The sequence below is a fragment of the Coregonus lavaretus genome, assembly GCF_964263955.1.
Source record: "Coregonus lavaretus genome assembly, contig: HAP1_SCAFFOLD_1253, whole genome shotgun sequence".
NCBI lineage: Eukaryota > Metazoa > Chordata > Actinopteri > Salmoniformes > Salmonidae > Coregonus > Coregonus lavaretus.
Genome location: NW_028163192.1, coordinates 63117 through 81976, shown reverse-complemented (window position 1 = coordinate 81976; position 18860 = coordinate 63117). Strand labels below are relative to the sequence as shown.

The 18860-nt window shown below is 41.3% G+C and overlaps 2 protein-coding genes across 2 annotated transcripts; one reads left to right on the top strand and one right to left on the bottom strand.

Moving 5' to 3' along the window:
- Nucleotides 1–961: 961 nt before the first annotated feature.
- Nucleotides 962–5207, top strand: LOC311118401 (rhomboid domain-containing protein 2-like; the record flags this gene model as incomplete). Its single annotated transcript, XM_084193206.1, has 4 exons — nt 962–1013; nt 3288–3692; nt 3909–4056; nt 4304–5207. The coding sequence occupies 4 exons, from the start codon at nt 962–964 to the stop codon at nt 4791–4793; spliced, it is 1095 nt and encodes a 364-aa protein (XP_084049332.1). The 3' UTR covers nt 4794–5207.
- Nucleotides 5208–9711: 4504 nt separating this feature from the next.
- Nucleotides 9712–12151, bottom strand: LOC311118410 (uncharacterized protein). The gene is made up of 3 exons (XM_084193213.1): nt 10960–12151; nt 10409–10828; nt 9712–9976 (listed from the first exon to the last, which is right to left on the bottom strand). The coding sequence occupies exons 1-3, from the start codon at nt 11056–11058 to the stop codon at nt 9947–9949; spliced, it is 549 nt and encodes a 182-aa protein (XP_084049339.1). The 5' UTR covers nt 11059–12151; the 3' UTR covers nt 9712–9946.
- Nucleotides 12152–18860: the final 6709 nt, after the last annotated feature.

Here is an 18860-nt window from a genome sequence, read left to right as displayed (position 1 = left end):
GGGCCTCAGATTTTCACTTTATCACATATAGTCGGGCGGTTGCGGCTGGGTTATTAGCAATTGCGGGTGGGTTCGGTTGAACAAACAGCTGCCCGCGCACCACTAACACACACACACACACACACGTAAGAGCCTACCAGTCGAGGGTCCTTCAGTGAAGCCCCTTTTCTCAGTGGTTCCTTTGAAGGCCCTGGACTGTCCTCAGCAGAGGCATCATTGCCATTATCACGCTGTGTGTCATAGAGCTAGTTGGTCATAGTCCATTCTTCACATTCAGTCAAAGAGTTACTCAAATACATGCTGCAGAACATACCAGAAAGTCTGACTCATCGAAGGATTGGAGAGAAAGATCGTCGTCCTCTACCATATCCCTCACTTTAAGCCTTGTCAGCTTTCCATCCTCCTCATCCTTCACTTTCAGCGGTGGTGTCCTCCTTTCATGATCCTCATCATCAGACTGTGTATCAGAGTAAACTAGTCAGAGACTAATCTCTTTACAGTGATGTCACTCAACAAAGACATGGTGTACAACTGTCTTACCTCAGATTCACAGTCAGTGAAGGAGTAGATAGAGATGTCAGAGTTGGAGGATGAGATCACCCCATCATAATTTCTATCCATCAGCCGAGTCACCCTTCCAGACTGAGGAGACAGACAAAGGCATGTACTTAGGGCAGCCATAGAATACACTGGCATTGACTGTCAAGAAAATGTTGAATATTTAGGCAATCCAACATAGTTGTACAAGTAGTGAGTAATTTATGGGTAATTGAAAATGCAAGTGTATTGAAATGCAATAAATGCAACTCCCATAACATTAGGGATAGGGCTAAAGACTTTCCATACTGTAGGATTCTTTAGCATTTCTAATGAATGATTGTCAATTCAACCAAGCCAACCAAAATGGCCATATGAATCAACAGATTGATCTATCTGTTCTGTCTCTATGGGAACAGCAGAGATGTCTGACCTGGCTAAGAGGCTCTGGATTGATGTCCCATCCATCCCCAGATGTCTGTTCCTGCCCACAGCTCACAATGATTGGCTGTGAACAGTAAAGAAAAAATGTAACACTCTTTTGCTCATTTTGGCCTTGGAAATAACTTGGAAATAAATGATGTAGCTATCAATAAATAATTTAAGTAGCTACTGTTATGTGGTTGATTTGAATGTGACATACAGGCCTTTTGTGGATCTGAGGGGTCTGCACTGATGTAGACTGTCAAGACAATATTCCATTTCAAATGTGGTTAGATAAGGAGGGATATCTGCACTTGCTTTTACTGTGATAACTGCAGTTTGTACATGCAGCATAACTAATGTTTATGTGTTATTGTTTTCAGGTCAGATTTGACTTACAGGCCTTGGCCTTCTGCGCACTTTGCCGGTTGGCCACATCACAGAATCAGGGGTGTTCACCCTCACTGGATTCAACTGTCAACACAACACTCCATTTAAAAGGTGATAACAAAAACAGAAGATTTTTTAAATATATATATATATTTGATATTTACCACATAAGGGCGGCGCCTTAAAGCTCTTTTGATTCTCTCATCATTATGATTCATCTTGCTTTCTGAGGGATACATTTCCATCAATTGATTGGCACAAAACATATCCTGGCACATACACGCATAAAGGGCATGTCCCAAATGGCACCCCAGTGCCCATATATTGCACTTATTTTGACCTGAGCCCAATGGGCACAGGTCAAAAGTAGTACACTACAGGGTGCCATTTGGGACCAAAGAATGTAAGAGCCTACCAGACGTTCTAAACTCCAAGGACGGGTCTATCCAACCGTTTCCAATCGTAGTATTTATTCTCTGCACAGTGTCAGCTAGGGCAGACTATGCACCTGAAACAACCTTACTGAAGAAAGCGATTGTACTGATGATATCAAAGCTGAACACAGTTTATGTAGTGAATTTATGCTTGGTTACGTCACAATAGGTCACAGTTTTATGGGCGCGCATAATACGTCACAGGAAAGGCTTGTATGGGACTGGACTGGTGGTATCTCCCCCTGGTCGTAATTTATAACTGTCAAATAAAATCTATCTAGCTATCTAACTGAAATGGCTGTAGAGGACTCTTTGATCATCACATTTGAGGCACATGTCAGCAGGTGGCAGTGTCTTCAAATGCAGCACTTGATGATCTGAGCAACAGTTGAGCAACTTTGTGGTTGTGACGAATCCAAATGCGGAAGTCCAGTACATTTGTTTTTGCTTAGCAAGCTTGCCCGCCTATTTCTACAATTCATCTTCTTAAACTCTGATTTTAAACTTAACCACACTGCTAACCTTATGCCCAACCTTAAATTAAGACCAAAAAGCCTATTTTTGTTTTCATTAATTTTTACGATATAGCCTATTTGTACTTTGTGGCTGTGTTATCTAGTGGGAACCTCTAGCTAGCTAGCTACCTACAATCTGGCTAAAGTGTTGCGCAATATTGGAGGAAAAGTTGATTGATTATTGTGCTTGATTATCCAAGTACTAGTTTGACAAATATGCATTGGTCATCAAAATGATATCCCGAATAATTTTAAAACATATGGTTCAGAGGTTCAAGAGTTTTACTCCTGAGTTCAGGCTCACGAGTGGGATTGTTGCTGTCATTATAGTATCATTTGTTTTGTTTACTGTCACTACATATTTCGGTTTATCAGAGGATGTCTTCAGTCTTGGAACGACAGTTTTTGGCAATGGGCATGGTAAGTTAGCTAGGAGGGTCTGAGTGAATCAACAGTTATATATGCTCAGTAGCTACTTTGTATGAGAGTGTTGTAACGTTAGCTAGCTTGCTAGAATGGTGGTCCTCTGTAGCTCAGCTGGTAGAGCACGGCTCTTGTAACGCCAAGATAGTGGGTTCGATCCCCGGGACCACCCATACACAAAAATGTATGCACGCATGACTGTAAGTCGCTTTGGATAAAAGCGTCTGCTAAATGGCATATTATTATAATAATAATAATAATAATAATAATAATAATATGCCATTTAGCAGACGCTTTTATCCAAAGCGACTTACAGTCATGCGTGCATACATTTTTTTGTGTATGGGTGGTCCCGGGGATCGAACCAACTACCTTGGCGTTTCAAGCGCCGTGCTCTACCAGCTGAGCTACAGAGGACCACATTATTATTATTATTAAAACTTATAGCTAATGTAACAGATGGTGCCAGTAGGCTACAGCAGTAGGCTACAGCACAACACACCAGTGTAGCTTATGTCTGTCAACCCTATCATTTATGTTTTAATCCTTTCCTCTTCCTTTGCAGTGCACAAGCTCATCACATACTCCTTCCACCACAAGACAGTGACCCAGCTACTCCTCAGTATTGGGGTTCTGGTGCCCCTCTGTGGAGGCATTGAGAAGAGTGTGGGCACTGTTCGGTTCCTCCTCATGTTTCTGCTGCTCTCTATCAGCACAGGGGTGTTGTACACCATACTGGGTCTGCTACTGTTTGGTGCATCTGCCCAGAACCAGGTGGAGGGGTTCATTCCAGTGTCCCTCTCCCTTATGGGTATGGCCACAGTGCACTCCCGTATGGTTAAGGGCTTTCTTTTCGGGGTCACTGTACCCATGTTAGCCCTGCCCTGGCTGTTTCTGTTCATCATAACACTTTTGGTCCCACACACTGTCTTCCTTTGCAATGCCATCGCCATCATCGCAGGGGGGATCTGTATCCTTACTCCAACCTCATTGTGGTTCAAAATAACTGATACACTCCTCTGCAGTATGTCACAGCTTTATAAGTGTGCTTAGTAGTGTAGTTAAGTGGTAATAGGTTATAGGTGTTGTATATGAATCCTGCTGCTGAACATTATGGCATGTTTGTTTAGAAAAAATATTGCATCACTGCGTCACACATTCTCCTTAACTTGCACTGGTGAAACAGACGGAAAGGGCTGGCTCTCACTTCTGGACATGTCCGATGCCAGGGCATCAGTGCTGGACAAGAAGATGCCTTTCAGGCTGCTGAGGAACATTGGTGTCCTGTATGTCCCTGCATCAACAGAGGAGAGAAGGAAGACGGTCCACCCACCGTGAGTACTAAGAAAGCACCAGACATATCATTTATCAGACAAGACAAGAGGTCATTAAATAACAATTGCTGTGTGCAAGCCAGAGCACATAATGTACTACAGTATAATGAGGTGCAGTTATAATTGATGATCCTCAGCTGTAATTGAATACTGTACAATAGGCACCTAGTGGTCCCCCATGATTAGATAGAGAATTACTGGTATAGATAGGCTCTCTGAATTCTGTCCACGTTCTCATTGATTGCAGAATGATTCCAACCCCAGGCTCCTACCCAGTCCAAGCCTACGCTCCAGTGTCCTTTACCTCCAACCTACAGGCTACCGAGACCACACCAAAGACATTTGAAGGCTGGGCCCACTCCTACTATACACAGGGGAGCCCTGTTCAGCTCTCAGGTTATTACGGACACAACCATGGATATGGCCTCAAGCATAGCTTTGGGCCAAGTCACGGACATAGTCACGAACATGGACACAGCTGCAGCCACAGCCAAGGTTATGGACATAGTCACGAACACAGCTTCGGCCATGGACTCAGTCATGGGCTTGCATCTGCCTCTCAAACCAGCAGTCACTGGGCTCCAGTGGCTCAACATCCACATTCTCAACATTCCCACCTCAGTCCACTGTCTGTGTCTGTCAGTGCCCCCCAGAGTTTCACAGCAAAGATGCCGGAGTCACTGCCAGAATCTGTGATGGTTCACCCAGGAGCACCTGTGTCTTCACTGACAGATTGATGACTTCAATCCGTAACGGCAAAACTCGCTATAGCTCGATTGAAATGTAAAGGCAATGTTCGCGAAGACCGGAAATTACATTTACATTTCAAGCGTGCTATTTTCAGCAATCACAATCCTTGTAAAAACGTCAACTCTTGGTATAACTAATAACATTTAAAAAATACAAATGTCAGTGTGGTTATAAGCCGCTATAGCTCTGAACTACGGCGATACGGATTTAATCGAGCCCATAGTTGTCATTCAATGTGTTTTCTGTCTCATGTTATACATTGAGATGTAATATGCTTGGACAAGTGTTTTGAGGCAGTACTTGAAGGTCCACTTTTTCTTCACTGATGTTTTTGGTTTTAATATACAAGCAGGCTCTGAATGTTCAAGGTCAAATCAATGCAATAAAGGGTTTGCTTGTCAGTTGATTGTAAGACCACTCCTTTTGGCTTGTGTGTTTTGTACTTTGTGTTTTTTTACACATACGGTAGACAAATCTCTTGGTACTCTTGATTTATACAACCTAGATTAAAACAACGTTTTTCAAAACCCTTAGTAAACCAGAACAGTTTTTAGTTCAAACTAAACATTTTTATCACACTAATGTATTATCAGTTTTTCCCCCTTAACTACACTTAACAAAATATAAATGCAACATGTAAAGTGTTGGTCCCATGTTTCATGAGCTGAAATAAAAGATCCCAGAAATTTTCCAAACGTACAAAAAGCTTCTTTCTCTAATTTTGTATACACATTTGTTTAAATCTCTGTTAGTGAGCATTTGTCCTTTGCCAAGATAATCCATCCACCTGACAGGTGTAGCATATCAAGAAGCTGATTAAACAGCTTGATCATTACACAGGTGCTTCTTGTGCTGGGGACAATAAAAGAGCCACTCTAAAATGTGCAGTTTTGTCACACAACACAATGCTACATATGTCTCAAGTTTTGAGGAAGCGTGCAATTGGCATGCTGACTGCAGAAATGTCCACCAGAGATGTTGCGAGAGAATTTAAAATTCATTTCTGTACCATAAGCAGACTCCAACGTCGTTTTAGAGAATTTGGCAGTACGTCCAACCGGCCTCACAACCGCAGACCACGTGTAACCACGCCACCCCAGGACCAGCAGAGTGCCCAATGGTGGCGGTGGGGTTATGATATGGGCAAGCAATGAACAGCAACTTCGCACAGCTGTTGAAGAGTGGCACAACATTCCACAGGCCACAATCAACAGCCTGATCAACTCAATGCGAAGGATATGTGTCGTGCTGCTTGAGGGAAATGGTGGTCACACCAGATACTGTTTGGTTTTCTGATCCACGCACCTACCTTTCTTTTAAGGTATCTGTGTTCTTAGAATAAAATACAAAATAGCATCCACTCACCACTAAATTAGATCCATTACATTCAGTTTGTTTTGCAATGCATCGTTCAAAAATTTTGGAAATTCAGAAGCAGGGGACAAGTGGGTGAGGTGATCAAGAGTGTGGGCTACAAGGGCAGATTATGATGTAATCTTTGGAAAATTAACTAGTCGTGCACAGTAAAGAGAAGCCATAAATGACAACCAAGACTAAATAAAGCAAATCAATGATCTCCATTTATTATTTCTTTACAAATGCATGCTTTAAAGTTACTGTTTATATACAAATAGCTATTTTGCATATAAAACTGGATCAAGTGGTAAGAGTCATGTAACACAGGTCAATTTTAAAAAGGCACATTTCTTATTTAAATGACAACATGTACCATACCATATTTGATTCTGTATCACTACAATAGTTGAGGGTTTCTCTATTAAAAGAAACACAAAATGACGTGCTAAAATGATAGACTGCTGAACATCACCCGTATATCATCCACTTGATTCTATTTCATACGGTTACAGAACCTCAGAAAATTGAAGTAAATATTTTGTATTTAGGCTTTCAACCATCAGCATAAGAAAATAAAACTAGATAAAGTTCTTACATATACATATCCCAGAATTAGTGATTATCAGAACACACATAAATGACAGTCAATAAATGACAGTTAATAGATGTATTCATGTTGTACTGCAAGTGCACATACAATACAACACATATTGCATTGCCTAAATGCCGTGGTAGTGTCCAGCTAAACATAACTAGTCGGTACTAAGCCTTACAGTGGGAAAGCATGAGAAAAAAACACCTGGGCATTTTTACAGTAAACCACCATTTAATCTACAACCTTTTCGTTTAATGAACCGATGAAGAACAAGGCTCAATGACTAAACAGTTACTGCAATTTAAATGTAGGAATTGTACAGTACATGGTACAATATGAATGTGCTACTAGTATGCATATTTGACTAATCTTGCACTGCTCTCTGTATTTACACAACCTTCGTGCATCTGAATAGGCAGCCATGTTGAACTTGTAAATACATTTAAAGATGCAAATATAGAATGCTTTCAATGCCGTAGACATTTCAGGAGTTAATTTACAATATATTACTTTTTTTATCGCCTTGTGGGGATCTTCACAGCATGATAAACGTCCAGAGGCAATATTTCATATCATAATCACCTCTGTTTGCGCCTAGTTTCACTTACAAAAACGATGTGTAACATTCAATGTATAATATCTCCAACTTTTCTAATCTGATGGGAAACAATGAAGGTCTGCACTCTATTTTATAAAAAAATCTATTGGTTTATTCCAAAATGTTCCATAACCTTAAAAGGAGCGCGTGGACCAAATCTACACTGAACAAAAATATAAACGCAACATGCAACTATTTCAAAGATTTTACTGAGTTACAGTTCATATAAGGAAATCAGTCAATTGAAATGAATAAATTAGGCCCTAATCTATGGATTTCACATGACTGGGAATTCAGATATGGAACACGCTGTCGTACACGTCAATCCAGAGCATCCCAAACATGCTCAATCAGTGACATGTCTGGTGAGTATGCAGGCCATGGAAGAACTGGGACATTTTCAGCTTCCAGAAATTGTGAACAGATCCTTGTGACATGGGGCCGTGCATTATTGTGCTGAAACGTGAGGTGATGGTGGCGGATGAATGGCACGACAATGGGCCTCAGGATCTCGTCACGGTATCTCTGTGCATTCAAATTGCCATCGATTTAAAATGCAATTGTGTTCATTGTCCGTAGCTTATGCCTGTCCATACCATAACCCCACCACCACGGGGCACTCTGTCCACAATGTTGACATCAGCAAACCGCTCGCCCACATGGCGCCATACACGCTGACTTCTACCTGGTACAGTTGAAACCGGGATTCATCCGTGAAGAGCACACTTCTCCAGCATGCCAGTTGCTATCGAAGGTGAGCATTTGCCCACAGAAGTCAGTTACGACGCCAAACTGCAGTCAGGTCAAGACCCTGGTGAGGACGACGAGCATGCAGATTAGCTTCCCTGAGACGGTTACTGACAGTTTGTGCAGAAATTATTCTGTTGTGCAAACCCACAGATTCATCAGCTGTCCGGGTGGTTGGTCTCAGACGATCCCACAGGTGAAGGAGCCGGATGTGGAGGTCCTGGGCTGGCGTGGTTACACGTGCACAAAATTTGAGAGAAATAAGCTTTTTGTGTGGATGGAAAATGTCTGGGATCTTTTATTTCAGCTCATGAAACATGGGACCAACACTTTACATGTTGCGTTTATATTTTGTTCAGTGTACATGAAAGGCCTGGGGGTTAGGGGTCGATTTGGAGTATGAGCCCATTCCCAACCAATCTTGAATGAATTGCACTACCTCACAGCACGAGTCTCTACAAAATGCTGTCAGTAAGATTACACAACAAGACAATAAGTACAACAAACATTCATTCATACGTCTTTCCATTTAGTGATTATGTGCTGACACGTTACCTCCAAAAACAGTTTAAAACTGTTTTCCGTTACCACTCACCCTCCACCCGAAAGAAATAGGTTAACATATGGGGTTGTGAGGGTGTGCTGTAACGTTAACTTAATCTTCCTTAGCTCCACACGTCCTGAGAGTAGCGGCCCTTGGTCATCAGCTTCTTGATGTAAGCCACAGCCTGTGTGTGTGTGAGACCTCCCACCTCCTCAACGATGTCATAGAAGGAATTCTGCACATCCCGCGCCATGTTCCGAGCATTCCTAGGAAAAGACAAGTGGCAGCCATATTTACAGTAGGCACACAATAATGATGGATTTTCTCTTTCAAAAAACCCTCAAAGCTTGTACATGTACTGTGCCTTCAGGAAGTATTCACACCCACATTTTGTTGTGTTACAGCCTGAATTTAAAATGGAATAAATTGAGATTTTCTGTCACTGACCTACACACAACACCCCATAATGTCAAAGTGGAATTATGTTTTTAGAAATGTTTAGAAAGCTATAAAAAATGAAAAGCTGAAATGTCTTGAGTCAATATGTATTCAACCCATTTGTTATGGCAAGCCTAAATAAGTTCAGGAGTAAAAATATGCTTAACAACTCACATAATAAGTTGCAATAATAGTGTTTGACATGATTTTTGAATGAACACGGCCCTCCCCCTTCCTACTGCTCATTCAGTAACAACCTGCCTGCTCACTGCCTGGTAGTCAGCAGCAGGTCACAGTGAAAAATATGTTTTGTTTGAAGAAATGCCATGTTTACCCCCCGCGACATCGTTTTCAAAGTAGCCCAAATGTTAGCAAAACTGCGGACATGGCAACCCTGCACTGAAGCATCTGCTCGTTGCATGGTAACAATAGTCTCTCTGCCTGGTTGGGTTTCTGGTGAGCAAACCAACTATTTTGTGCACTACTGCCACCTACAGTGGGATCCAGTGCAGGACAGCAGAATATAAAACACCCACTGGTACATAACATGTCATGTAATGTCACTACAATAATTGTTCCCTTGCTGTAATTAATGAAGAACAAAAAAACAGTCTGACACAAATAATTGCAATTTCAAAAGCTTTATTGAAAATGCATATTTCAAACATTTTTTGTAGTTTTTTTATTTTAAAGAATAGTGCATGTCTCAAAATATTAGAACGAGACCAATATGTGTATTTTTCTAAACATAGTTCCTGTGTCTGAAATTAAGTTTCTGTGTGTATTGGAGGAGTAAGCAATACTCAAAATATCTGTGTGTGTGTGTGTTGTAGTAGTAGATGGCCATTATTTATTCAAACATCTAAGTTTGGGCAGCAGCCACTGGAGAAACCTGTCAATCAAACAGGACAATAAATAGTAGTTTTCACTTACACATCAGATAGCTGCTCTTTCTCTGCTACCTCATTCTATTTCTATAATTCTCTACCTCATTCTATTTCTATAAATCTCAAAAATGCCCTTGTTATGTTCTACTTCTCCTTCTTCTATTTCCTCACCTCTTCCTCAGACTCTTATTTTCCTCTTTCTTGTCCTCCTTACTTTCTCCAACATTTTCCACCTGCTTCATGTTACTAGCCTGCTCTTGCTTCACTCGCTTTTTTGCCTTGCCCTTTTTCCTTTTGACCTTCCCTTCCTGAATATTTTGGACAAGGAGATAAAGTAATATAAGCTTATGGCTATTTTCTACTCTTGAGCTACGATATCTAGAGTTATGATATACTGTAGGACATATGGCCAATATCCCCTTCCTGTTTCCTCTCACCTGTGGGTACACTCCTGTCATTTTCTGCGCCATTTCCTGGAGCAGCTTCCTGCTGTTCTCACTCAGGTTGGTGATGGGGGCCAGGCGAGGGCTTCCTGTATTGGTGATGGGGGCCAGGCAAGGGCTTTCTGTATTTCCTCTCACCTGTGGGGCCACTCCTGACATTTTCTGGAGCAGCTTCCTACCGTTCTCGCTCAGGTTGGTGATTGGGGCCAGGCGAGGGCTGTGGTGGTATGGTAAGTACTCCACAGCAGGCGGAGCAACAATGACAGGGACAGGGCTGGGAGGAGTCAGAGGCTTTGGGACATCCTCTGGAGAGGGCAGGGCCCGTAGGGCTTCAGCCAGGGTCCAGGGTGCTGAGGTCACAAGAGGAGAAAGGCAAGTCTGGCCAGGCACAGGACCAGAGACTTTCCCTGGGCTCTGTAATACCAGAAACAACAAACAAACTGTCAGGACAGTGCTATGTTATACACAATCTCTAGATATACTGTATAACTAATCTATAAATACATTAGATACATGACTACACTCAATAAGTAAGAGTAACTTACAAAGCGCTGGACTTCATACTTCTTTTTTTCAAGCTTGAGGAGCCTGTTCTTGGCTATGCTGGTCTTCATTTCTGCCATGCTCTCTACCATTTCGGCCATCTCTCCAGTGCATTTCTTGAAAGCCACTTTCAACCTTTCCAAGTCATTCAGCCAACTGTCCAGGTCTACTGCCTCAAGATCTCATTTTGCTGCAGTTTCTCTTCATCACTTGGATCAGTGCCCTCAACTCCTCGCCCCTCCTCCCATTGTCTTCCCTATTCACATCTTCATCCCTCAGTCTTTCATCCTTCCTCCTCCCCATCCACTTCTCAATCCAGGCTCTGAAGCATCCCTCATTCTTCTTCTGCCTCTCTTGGTTGATGTCCAGACCGTCATTGACCGTCTTCAGGCCTTCCTCCAGGTCAAGCTCTATGGAGGCCAGGTTTTCTTTAATTCTCCTCAGGCTCTCCTCATTGGTGTTGGTCCACTGTGTCTTCTTGTCCAGCTGCTGCCTGCAGGGCCGGACAGAAGGGACCACCTCCATCTGGCGTGACACCTTCTTCAGGGCACTCACAGAGGCAGGGAGAGGGATGTTGGGTTTGGCCACAATAATATGTACAGACATCGGGTCAAACAATTGAGATGTGACACACACTAGTGATGCGCGGGTTGACTCATAACCAGAAGTCCTGCGGTTATATCCACAGGGCGGGGGATTTAGGGTCATGAAATATTGTTGAATAAACAGAAAACAATACATTAAAAAATCCATAAATGTATAATTATTGTGCAAGTTATATCTATAGGCTATTTGGCATTAGTGTGTAAGCCTAAACTTTAGGGCATAACTTGACGCGCGCCAGATAGACTACACACCAATCACCAAACGCTTTAATTCAATAAGAGAAAAGCTACGAAATGGAAAGTTGAAAATAAAGAAGGGACGGCCAGAAAAGTAATGTTTGGAAAATATTTGGTGAAGTGTTAAAAGAGGATGATGGCAGTGCCTATGTTATGTTTGATGATTGTGAGGCACTATAGAAATTCGACAGTCACAAGAGGGGGATTCAAATAGGCCTATGGCACGTCAAGGGAACAAACAGCCTACTGTTCAGATGGGTTAGATGGAAACTGAAATCTGGACACTGACTGTAGATCTTTAACCTCTCACAGTCTTAATATTAACTCCTGCAGAATTAAGCATTTCTTGCAGTAAAATGATAGGCTACACCAAATGTAGGCTTTATTTTGACTCGGGAACAGCAGTGGAGAAATATGATTTCTTTCAGCATCTTGAGGGAATGCAAATGCGCAGCTAGGGACTGCTTTATCAGCATCATAAAAGCTGATAATATTTCAACCACATAAAATGTGCATCCAAGCCAAACTGAAATCTTATCAGAAACATGTCTGGTCGTTTTCAACCCGTCAAACTGATGTCATTTGGAAATTTTGCACAGAAAATGTTTCCCTTTTGATCTTAAGTTATTGCATTTTCTTCTTGATCCCTAAAAGTTTTTGGTTTATTTAGTCTTCTATCTAATTATAGACAAGTTGACTAACAAATAGCCTACCAAAATGTTGGAAATTATAAGCAGAAACATATCCAAACTAGGCACAAAAAAATCCTGCACCCCCTGCTAAGAAATCGTTCTGACGGTGTTCTATATTTGCGGGTTAGGGTCAGGTGCGGGCCTCAGATTTTCACTTTATCACATATAGTCGGGCGGTTGCGGATGGGTTATTAGCAATTGCGGGTGGGTTCGGTTGAACAAACAGCTGACCCGCGCACCACTAACACACACACACACACACACACACACACACACACGTAAGAGCCTACCAGTCGAGGGTCCTTCAGTGAAGCCCCTTTTCTCAGTGGTTCCTTTGAAGGCCCTGGACTGTCCTCAGCAGAGGCATCATTGCCATTATCACACTGTGTGTCAGAGAGCTAGTTGGTCATAGTCCATTCTCCACATTCAGTCAAAGAGTTACTCAAATACATGCTGCAGAACATACCAGAAAGTCTGACTCATCGAAGGAGTGGAGAGAAAGATCGTCGTCCTCTACTATATCCCTCACTTTAAGCCTTGTCACCTTTCCATCCTCCTCATCCTTCACTTTCAGCAGTGGTGTCCTCCTTTCATGATCCTCATCATCAGACTGGGTATCAGAGTCAACTAGTCAGAGACTATTCTCCTTACAGTGATGTCACTCAACAAAGACATGGTGTACAACTGTCTTACCTCAGATTCACAGTCAGTGAAGGAGTAGATAGAGATGTCATCAGAGTTGGAGAATGAGATCACCCCATCATCATTTCTATCCATCAGCCGAGTCACCCTTCCAGACTGAGGAGACAGACAAAGGCATGTACTTAGGGCAGCCATAGAATACACTGGCATTGACTGTCAAGAAAATGTTGAATATTTAGGCAATCCAACATAGTTGTACAAGTAGTGAGTAATTTATGGGTAATTGAAAATGCAAGTGTATTGAAATGCAATAAATGCAACTCCCATAACATTAGGGATGGGGCTAAAGACTTTCCATACTGTAGGATTCTTTAGCATTTCTCTGTTCAAATATTTTTTTATTGAACACACACAAGAATGGTGTATAGGTATGAAAGACATGTGTACAGTTCTTATCTAAACATAAGAGAACAGACATGAACAACAAGACCCAGAGTTCTGGACACAAAACAAATATTACAAAACACGACATACAGAACAGGGACAGGTAGAAAGAAAAAGGGTATATGTAACCCCCCCCCTATTCCACCCTATTCCCCTCCCGACTGCTCGAGTGTCAGGGCCAGCACACGCTGCCCAAAGGTAGATTACAATATGACAATTGAGAGTGCGTTAAAAAGTACAAATTCACAGCACCGACTGGTCCAGGTAAGAGAGGAAAGGCTGCCAGATTTGATCAAATGTTGATAATTTATTGTTCAGAATATATCTAATTCTTTCTAAGTGTACAGTTTTTGCCACTTCGCTGAGCCATAATTTGGTAGAGGGCGCTTCCCTCCTTTTCCAAAACAACAAGATTAATTTTTTTGCCGAAATGAGACTGTAAGAGATGAGTTGTTTTTGGGAGTTGGTTAATCCGTTTAGGGAATCGGACACTCCCAGGATTATCAGAAGCGGGTCTGGGTCTATTGAAGTCTCCAGAACTTCAGAGAGGACCCCAAATATTCCACACCAATAACCATACAGACTAGAGCATAGGGCAAAGCAGTGGAGTAGTGTACCCTGCTCAGCCTGACATTTATCACACATAGGGGATGTATCAGGAAATATCCTATGCAGTTTAGTTTTGGAGTAGTGTAATCTGTGTAATACCTTAAATTGTATGAGACGATGTCTGGAGTTAATGGAGCAGGTGTGGATATACTCCAAGCTATCCTCCCAGTCTGCCACCGAAATATCAGTCCCTAGTTCTTCCTCCCATTTTGCCTTAATGGCATCTGTAGAGGGTGCGCTAACAGATTGAAAAGCGTCATATAGACGAGATATCAGTTTGTCTGAGGTGGGGCATATTTTTATGCATCCGTCAAACATGGAAGGTTTAGCATTCTCAAATGTTGGGAGGTGTTTTCTAACATAGTCTCTAATTTGTAGGTATCTGAAAAAGTTACTTCTGGGAAGGTTATAAGTTTCCCTCAGCGCTTCAAAGGAAGCAAAGGTCCCTCCTATATATAAATCCCCTATGGTACTTATCCCCAACTCTCCCCATCGCTCAAAGGTGTTATCAAGGTTAGAGGGGGCAAAGGAGGGATTCCTGGCAACAGGGAGCATGAATGATATTGGTCTAAGCTCAAAGTGGACTTTAATTTGCTTCCAGATTCGGACTGTGCTATGTATAATAGGATTGTTATGGTAAAGTGACATCTCCAGATTAACAGGTGACAAAATCACGGCACCAATAGAGAAGGGATGACACTCCTCCCGCTCCATGTTAAGCCAGCTGGATGGCGGGGTTGCGTCATCCAGCAAAAACGTAACAGCGCGGAGGTTAGCGGCCCAATAGTAAAATATAAAATTTGGGAGAGACAATCCTCCTTCCATCTTGGATTTACATAGGTGTTTTATACCTATCCTGTGTGTTTTATAATCCCAGATGAAAGGATTGATAATAGAGTCCAGTTGTTTATGAAATGATTTAGGTATGAATACTGGGATGTTCTGGTATAGGTAGAGCAGTTGTGGGAGGAAGACCATTTTAATGGCATTAATTCTACCGAGCAGAGAAATTGGGAGAGTTCTCCAAAACTGTTTGTTTGCCTTGAGATTTTGCATCAGAGAAGGGAAATTCTCTTTAAATAGTAAGGAGTATTGTTTGGTAACTACAATTCCAAGGTAGATACATTTTTCTGAAGATAACTTAACTGGAAGATGTTCTAGCCAGGAGGTGTTTTGCAACCGTATGGGCATTAATTCCCTCTTGTTCCAATTTATTCTATATCCCGAGAAGGTACCAAACAAATTAATCACCTCAAGAATAGCTGGAATACTAGCGTGGGGTTCTGTTACATAGAGGAGAATATCATCTGCGTATAGGGAAATCTTATTTAGAGTATCTTTAGTATTATAGCCGTGTATTGCTGAATGAGATCTGATCGCTTGAGCGAGAGGTTCAATAATTAGGGCGAAGAGCATAGGCGACAGCGCACAACCCTACCTTGTCCCTCTGTGGAGGTTAAATCGGGGCGACATTGATTGGTTAGTGAGTATTCTCGCACAGGAGTTCCTATATAAAAGCTGGATCCAATTTATGAACCCATCTCCAATATTAAATTTCTGTAGGACCTTGAATAGATAGGGCCACTCAACTTGGTCAAAGGCCTTTTCGGCGTCAAGAGATATAACGGCAAGGTCCACGTTAGGTAACCTCTGAGAATACATAATGTGAAGAGGCGCCTGAGATTGAAGAATGAGTTTCTATTAGGGATAAAGCCGGTCTGGTCCGAATGGACCAATTTGCCAATTAAAGTGCTAAGCCTGTTAGCCAGAGTTTTTGCTAAAATCTTTTGGTCTGTATTAAGGAGGGATATTGGTCTGTATGACCCTACCTCTTCCGGATCTTTACCCTTCTTATGTATAACTGTAATAAACGCCTCATCCAAAGTAGATGGGAGAGCTCCATCCTCATTGGCCCGAACCAACATTTTGTGCAGGTAGGGAGATAGCATGTTGCTGAATGTTTTATAGAATTCACCAGGGTATCCATCTGGGCCCGGGGTCTTGCCACTCTTTAGAGATTTAATTGTTTCTCTAATTTCTTCAAGAGATATTTCCTTATTCAGGAAGTTAGAGTCTTCCTGGTTCAGGGCAGGAAGATTACAGTCCTCCAAAAAGTTATGCATAATTAAGGGATTAGGATCCGCTTTAGATGTATATAGAGTCTCATAAAACTGACGGAATCTGTCATTGATGTCTTTGGGGGAGGAGAGTAATTCCCCAGATGCAGATTTAACTTTGTGAATCATTCGGTCACTCACGTTTTTTCGAAGTTGTCTGGCGAGTAATTTGTGTGGTTTGTCACCAAACTCAAAATATTTTTGCTTGGCATAGAGAAAAGATTTAGCAATTTTAGCCGAGAGGATCTGATTGTATTAAAATTTTAAAGACATAATTTGTTTATGTTTCTCCATAGATGGATGTCTAGCATTCTCCCTATCCAGTAAGTGAATTTGTCCCTCCAGTTCTACCAATTTTTTTCTGTTTTGCCTACTGGCAGTCTGAAAGGAGATGATACAGCCTCTCAAATAAGCCTTCAGCGTTTCCCACAATAATGCTGGGGAAGTCTCTGTGTTGTCGTTGGTATCAAAGAAAAATGTAATTTGGTCTTTAAGATGTTCACAGAATGTTGGTTCTGTGAGGAGCTGAGGATTCAACCTCCAGACCCTCTCGTTTGGTACGATGTCACCCAATCTCAGGGAGAAGATGAGTGGACTGTGGTCAGAGATTATAATATCATGATATCTCACATTACAGGTATAGGGGAGTAGTTTAGCATCAACCAAAAAGTAGTCAATTCGAGTATATACATTGTGAACATGAGAGTAAAAGGAGTATTCCCTACCCGTAGGATTAGAGATCCTCCATATATCAAATAAGTTAGAATTTTTTATGTAGGTATTCAAGAATTCGCTTGAATAGGAGGTAGGGGTTCGCCGGGTAGAGGATCTATCCAAATATTGGTCTAGTACACAGTTAAGGTCCCCTCCAATGACCAGATTAGTATGGGAGATATCTGGAATCAGGGCAAGGACTCTTTTGAAAAAAGAGGGGTTATCAATGTTTGGCCCATAGATATTTAGTAGAGTTACAGAAGTAGAATGGATCTCTCCTATTACGATCACATAACGACCCTCTTTATCCACAATAGTGGTTTTATGTAGAAAGGGAATTCCTTTCCGTACCAGAATCGCTGTGCCTCTCGTTTTGGCAGAGAAGTTAGAGTGATACACTTGTCCCACCCACTTACATTTAAGTCTGTTATGAGATTTGTTTTTCAGATGGGTTTCTTGCAAAAATATAATATCAGACGAAAGTGCTTTCAAGTGGGCTAGGACCCTGCCTCTCTTAATTGGTTCGTTTAAACCCTTGACATTCCAGGAAGTGAATGTAAGTCCCGCCCTCCTCTCATTTGTAGTTCCTATGGTGGCCTGCATAACATGTAACTCACTAAAAAGGTAAGAAAGCGCACCAAACCATCACGATCAGCATATGTAGCACCTACACCCGAGCAGTATCCAACCCACCCCTCCCCCCCCGCAAGCACCTTTACTCTCCACCCTGTTCCCCTACTTTCCCCAACCTTTACCCCCCCCCCCATCAACCCACATTTAACAGGCATACACACATAGGACAGAAATAAATATGAAAATAAAAATAACAAACACATTGTCTGGCCGATGCCAAAAAAGCACGGCGCGCCCTCGAACAAGAGGTAAAACACAAATAAAATCCCAACTATGCGCTCACCTCTCGCTATCCTAGAACTTCTACTAACATATGAACTGAGGAGGCTCCCGCACTTAAAGTGTTCAATTAGCATCTAATAAACCTAAACAGAATAAGTTGCAACTTAAACATATTGCGCACTTAAGGTTAATCTTGGGTCAATCCCTGAGATAAGCAAGATGTATCATCACAAGATTCTATTGCTAAGCAATACCGGTCTAAACATAAACCATCAGTAACCGACATAGACAGCAGGACAGTTACATATTGTGGGTTAGGAGAAGGGAACAAGGATTTTGATAAATTGAACGTACCCCCCAATCAAAAAAATAACAAAGTAAATAAAAATGTAAAAAAATTAAAAAATGTAAAAATAATAATAATAATACATTATTTTCAAATAATTTTAAAAAATAGTGATTTATATATACATATGTGCACACATACACATCCACACACACACACACACACACATACATACATGTGCATACCTACATACATACACACACACACATACGTGTATATATATATATATATATATATATATATATATATATATATATATATATATATACGCACACACATATACACACGTATACACGCACACATACATACACACACCCCAAAAAATATATACATATAAAATAAATATTCTTAAATATATACAGATACATACACACGCATACACATATACATCCATACACACACATCTACATACACAAACATGCATACCCCAGAATAATAATCTATACAAATTTAAAATATACACATACATAATACTAAAATGCTAAGAGAAAATAATAATAAAGTACAAATAATTATTATTATATGTACGCACAGGAATAATGTAAGAATTGAAAAATAAATAACGAAACAAAACAAAAATGGGGGAATATAAGTATATCCATCCGAAAGTGTCAATGATCCGACCTGGAAGGCCTCCCAAAC

Coding starts and splice junctions, on each gene's coding strand:
- LOC311118410 (XM_084193213.1), bottom strand. CDS start 11,058: ATGGCCGAAATGGTAGAGAGCATGGCAGAAATGAAGACCAGCATAGCC. Junction 10,829..10,959: donor AGTATGAAGTCCAGCGCTTT/GTAAGTTACTCT, acceptor CTGGTATTACAG/AGCCCAGGGAAAGTCTCTGG. Junction 9,977..10,408: donor TGACAGGAGTGTACCCACAG/GTGAGAGGAAAC, acceptor TTTGATTGACAG/GTTTCTCCAGTGGCTGCTGC.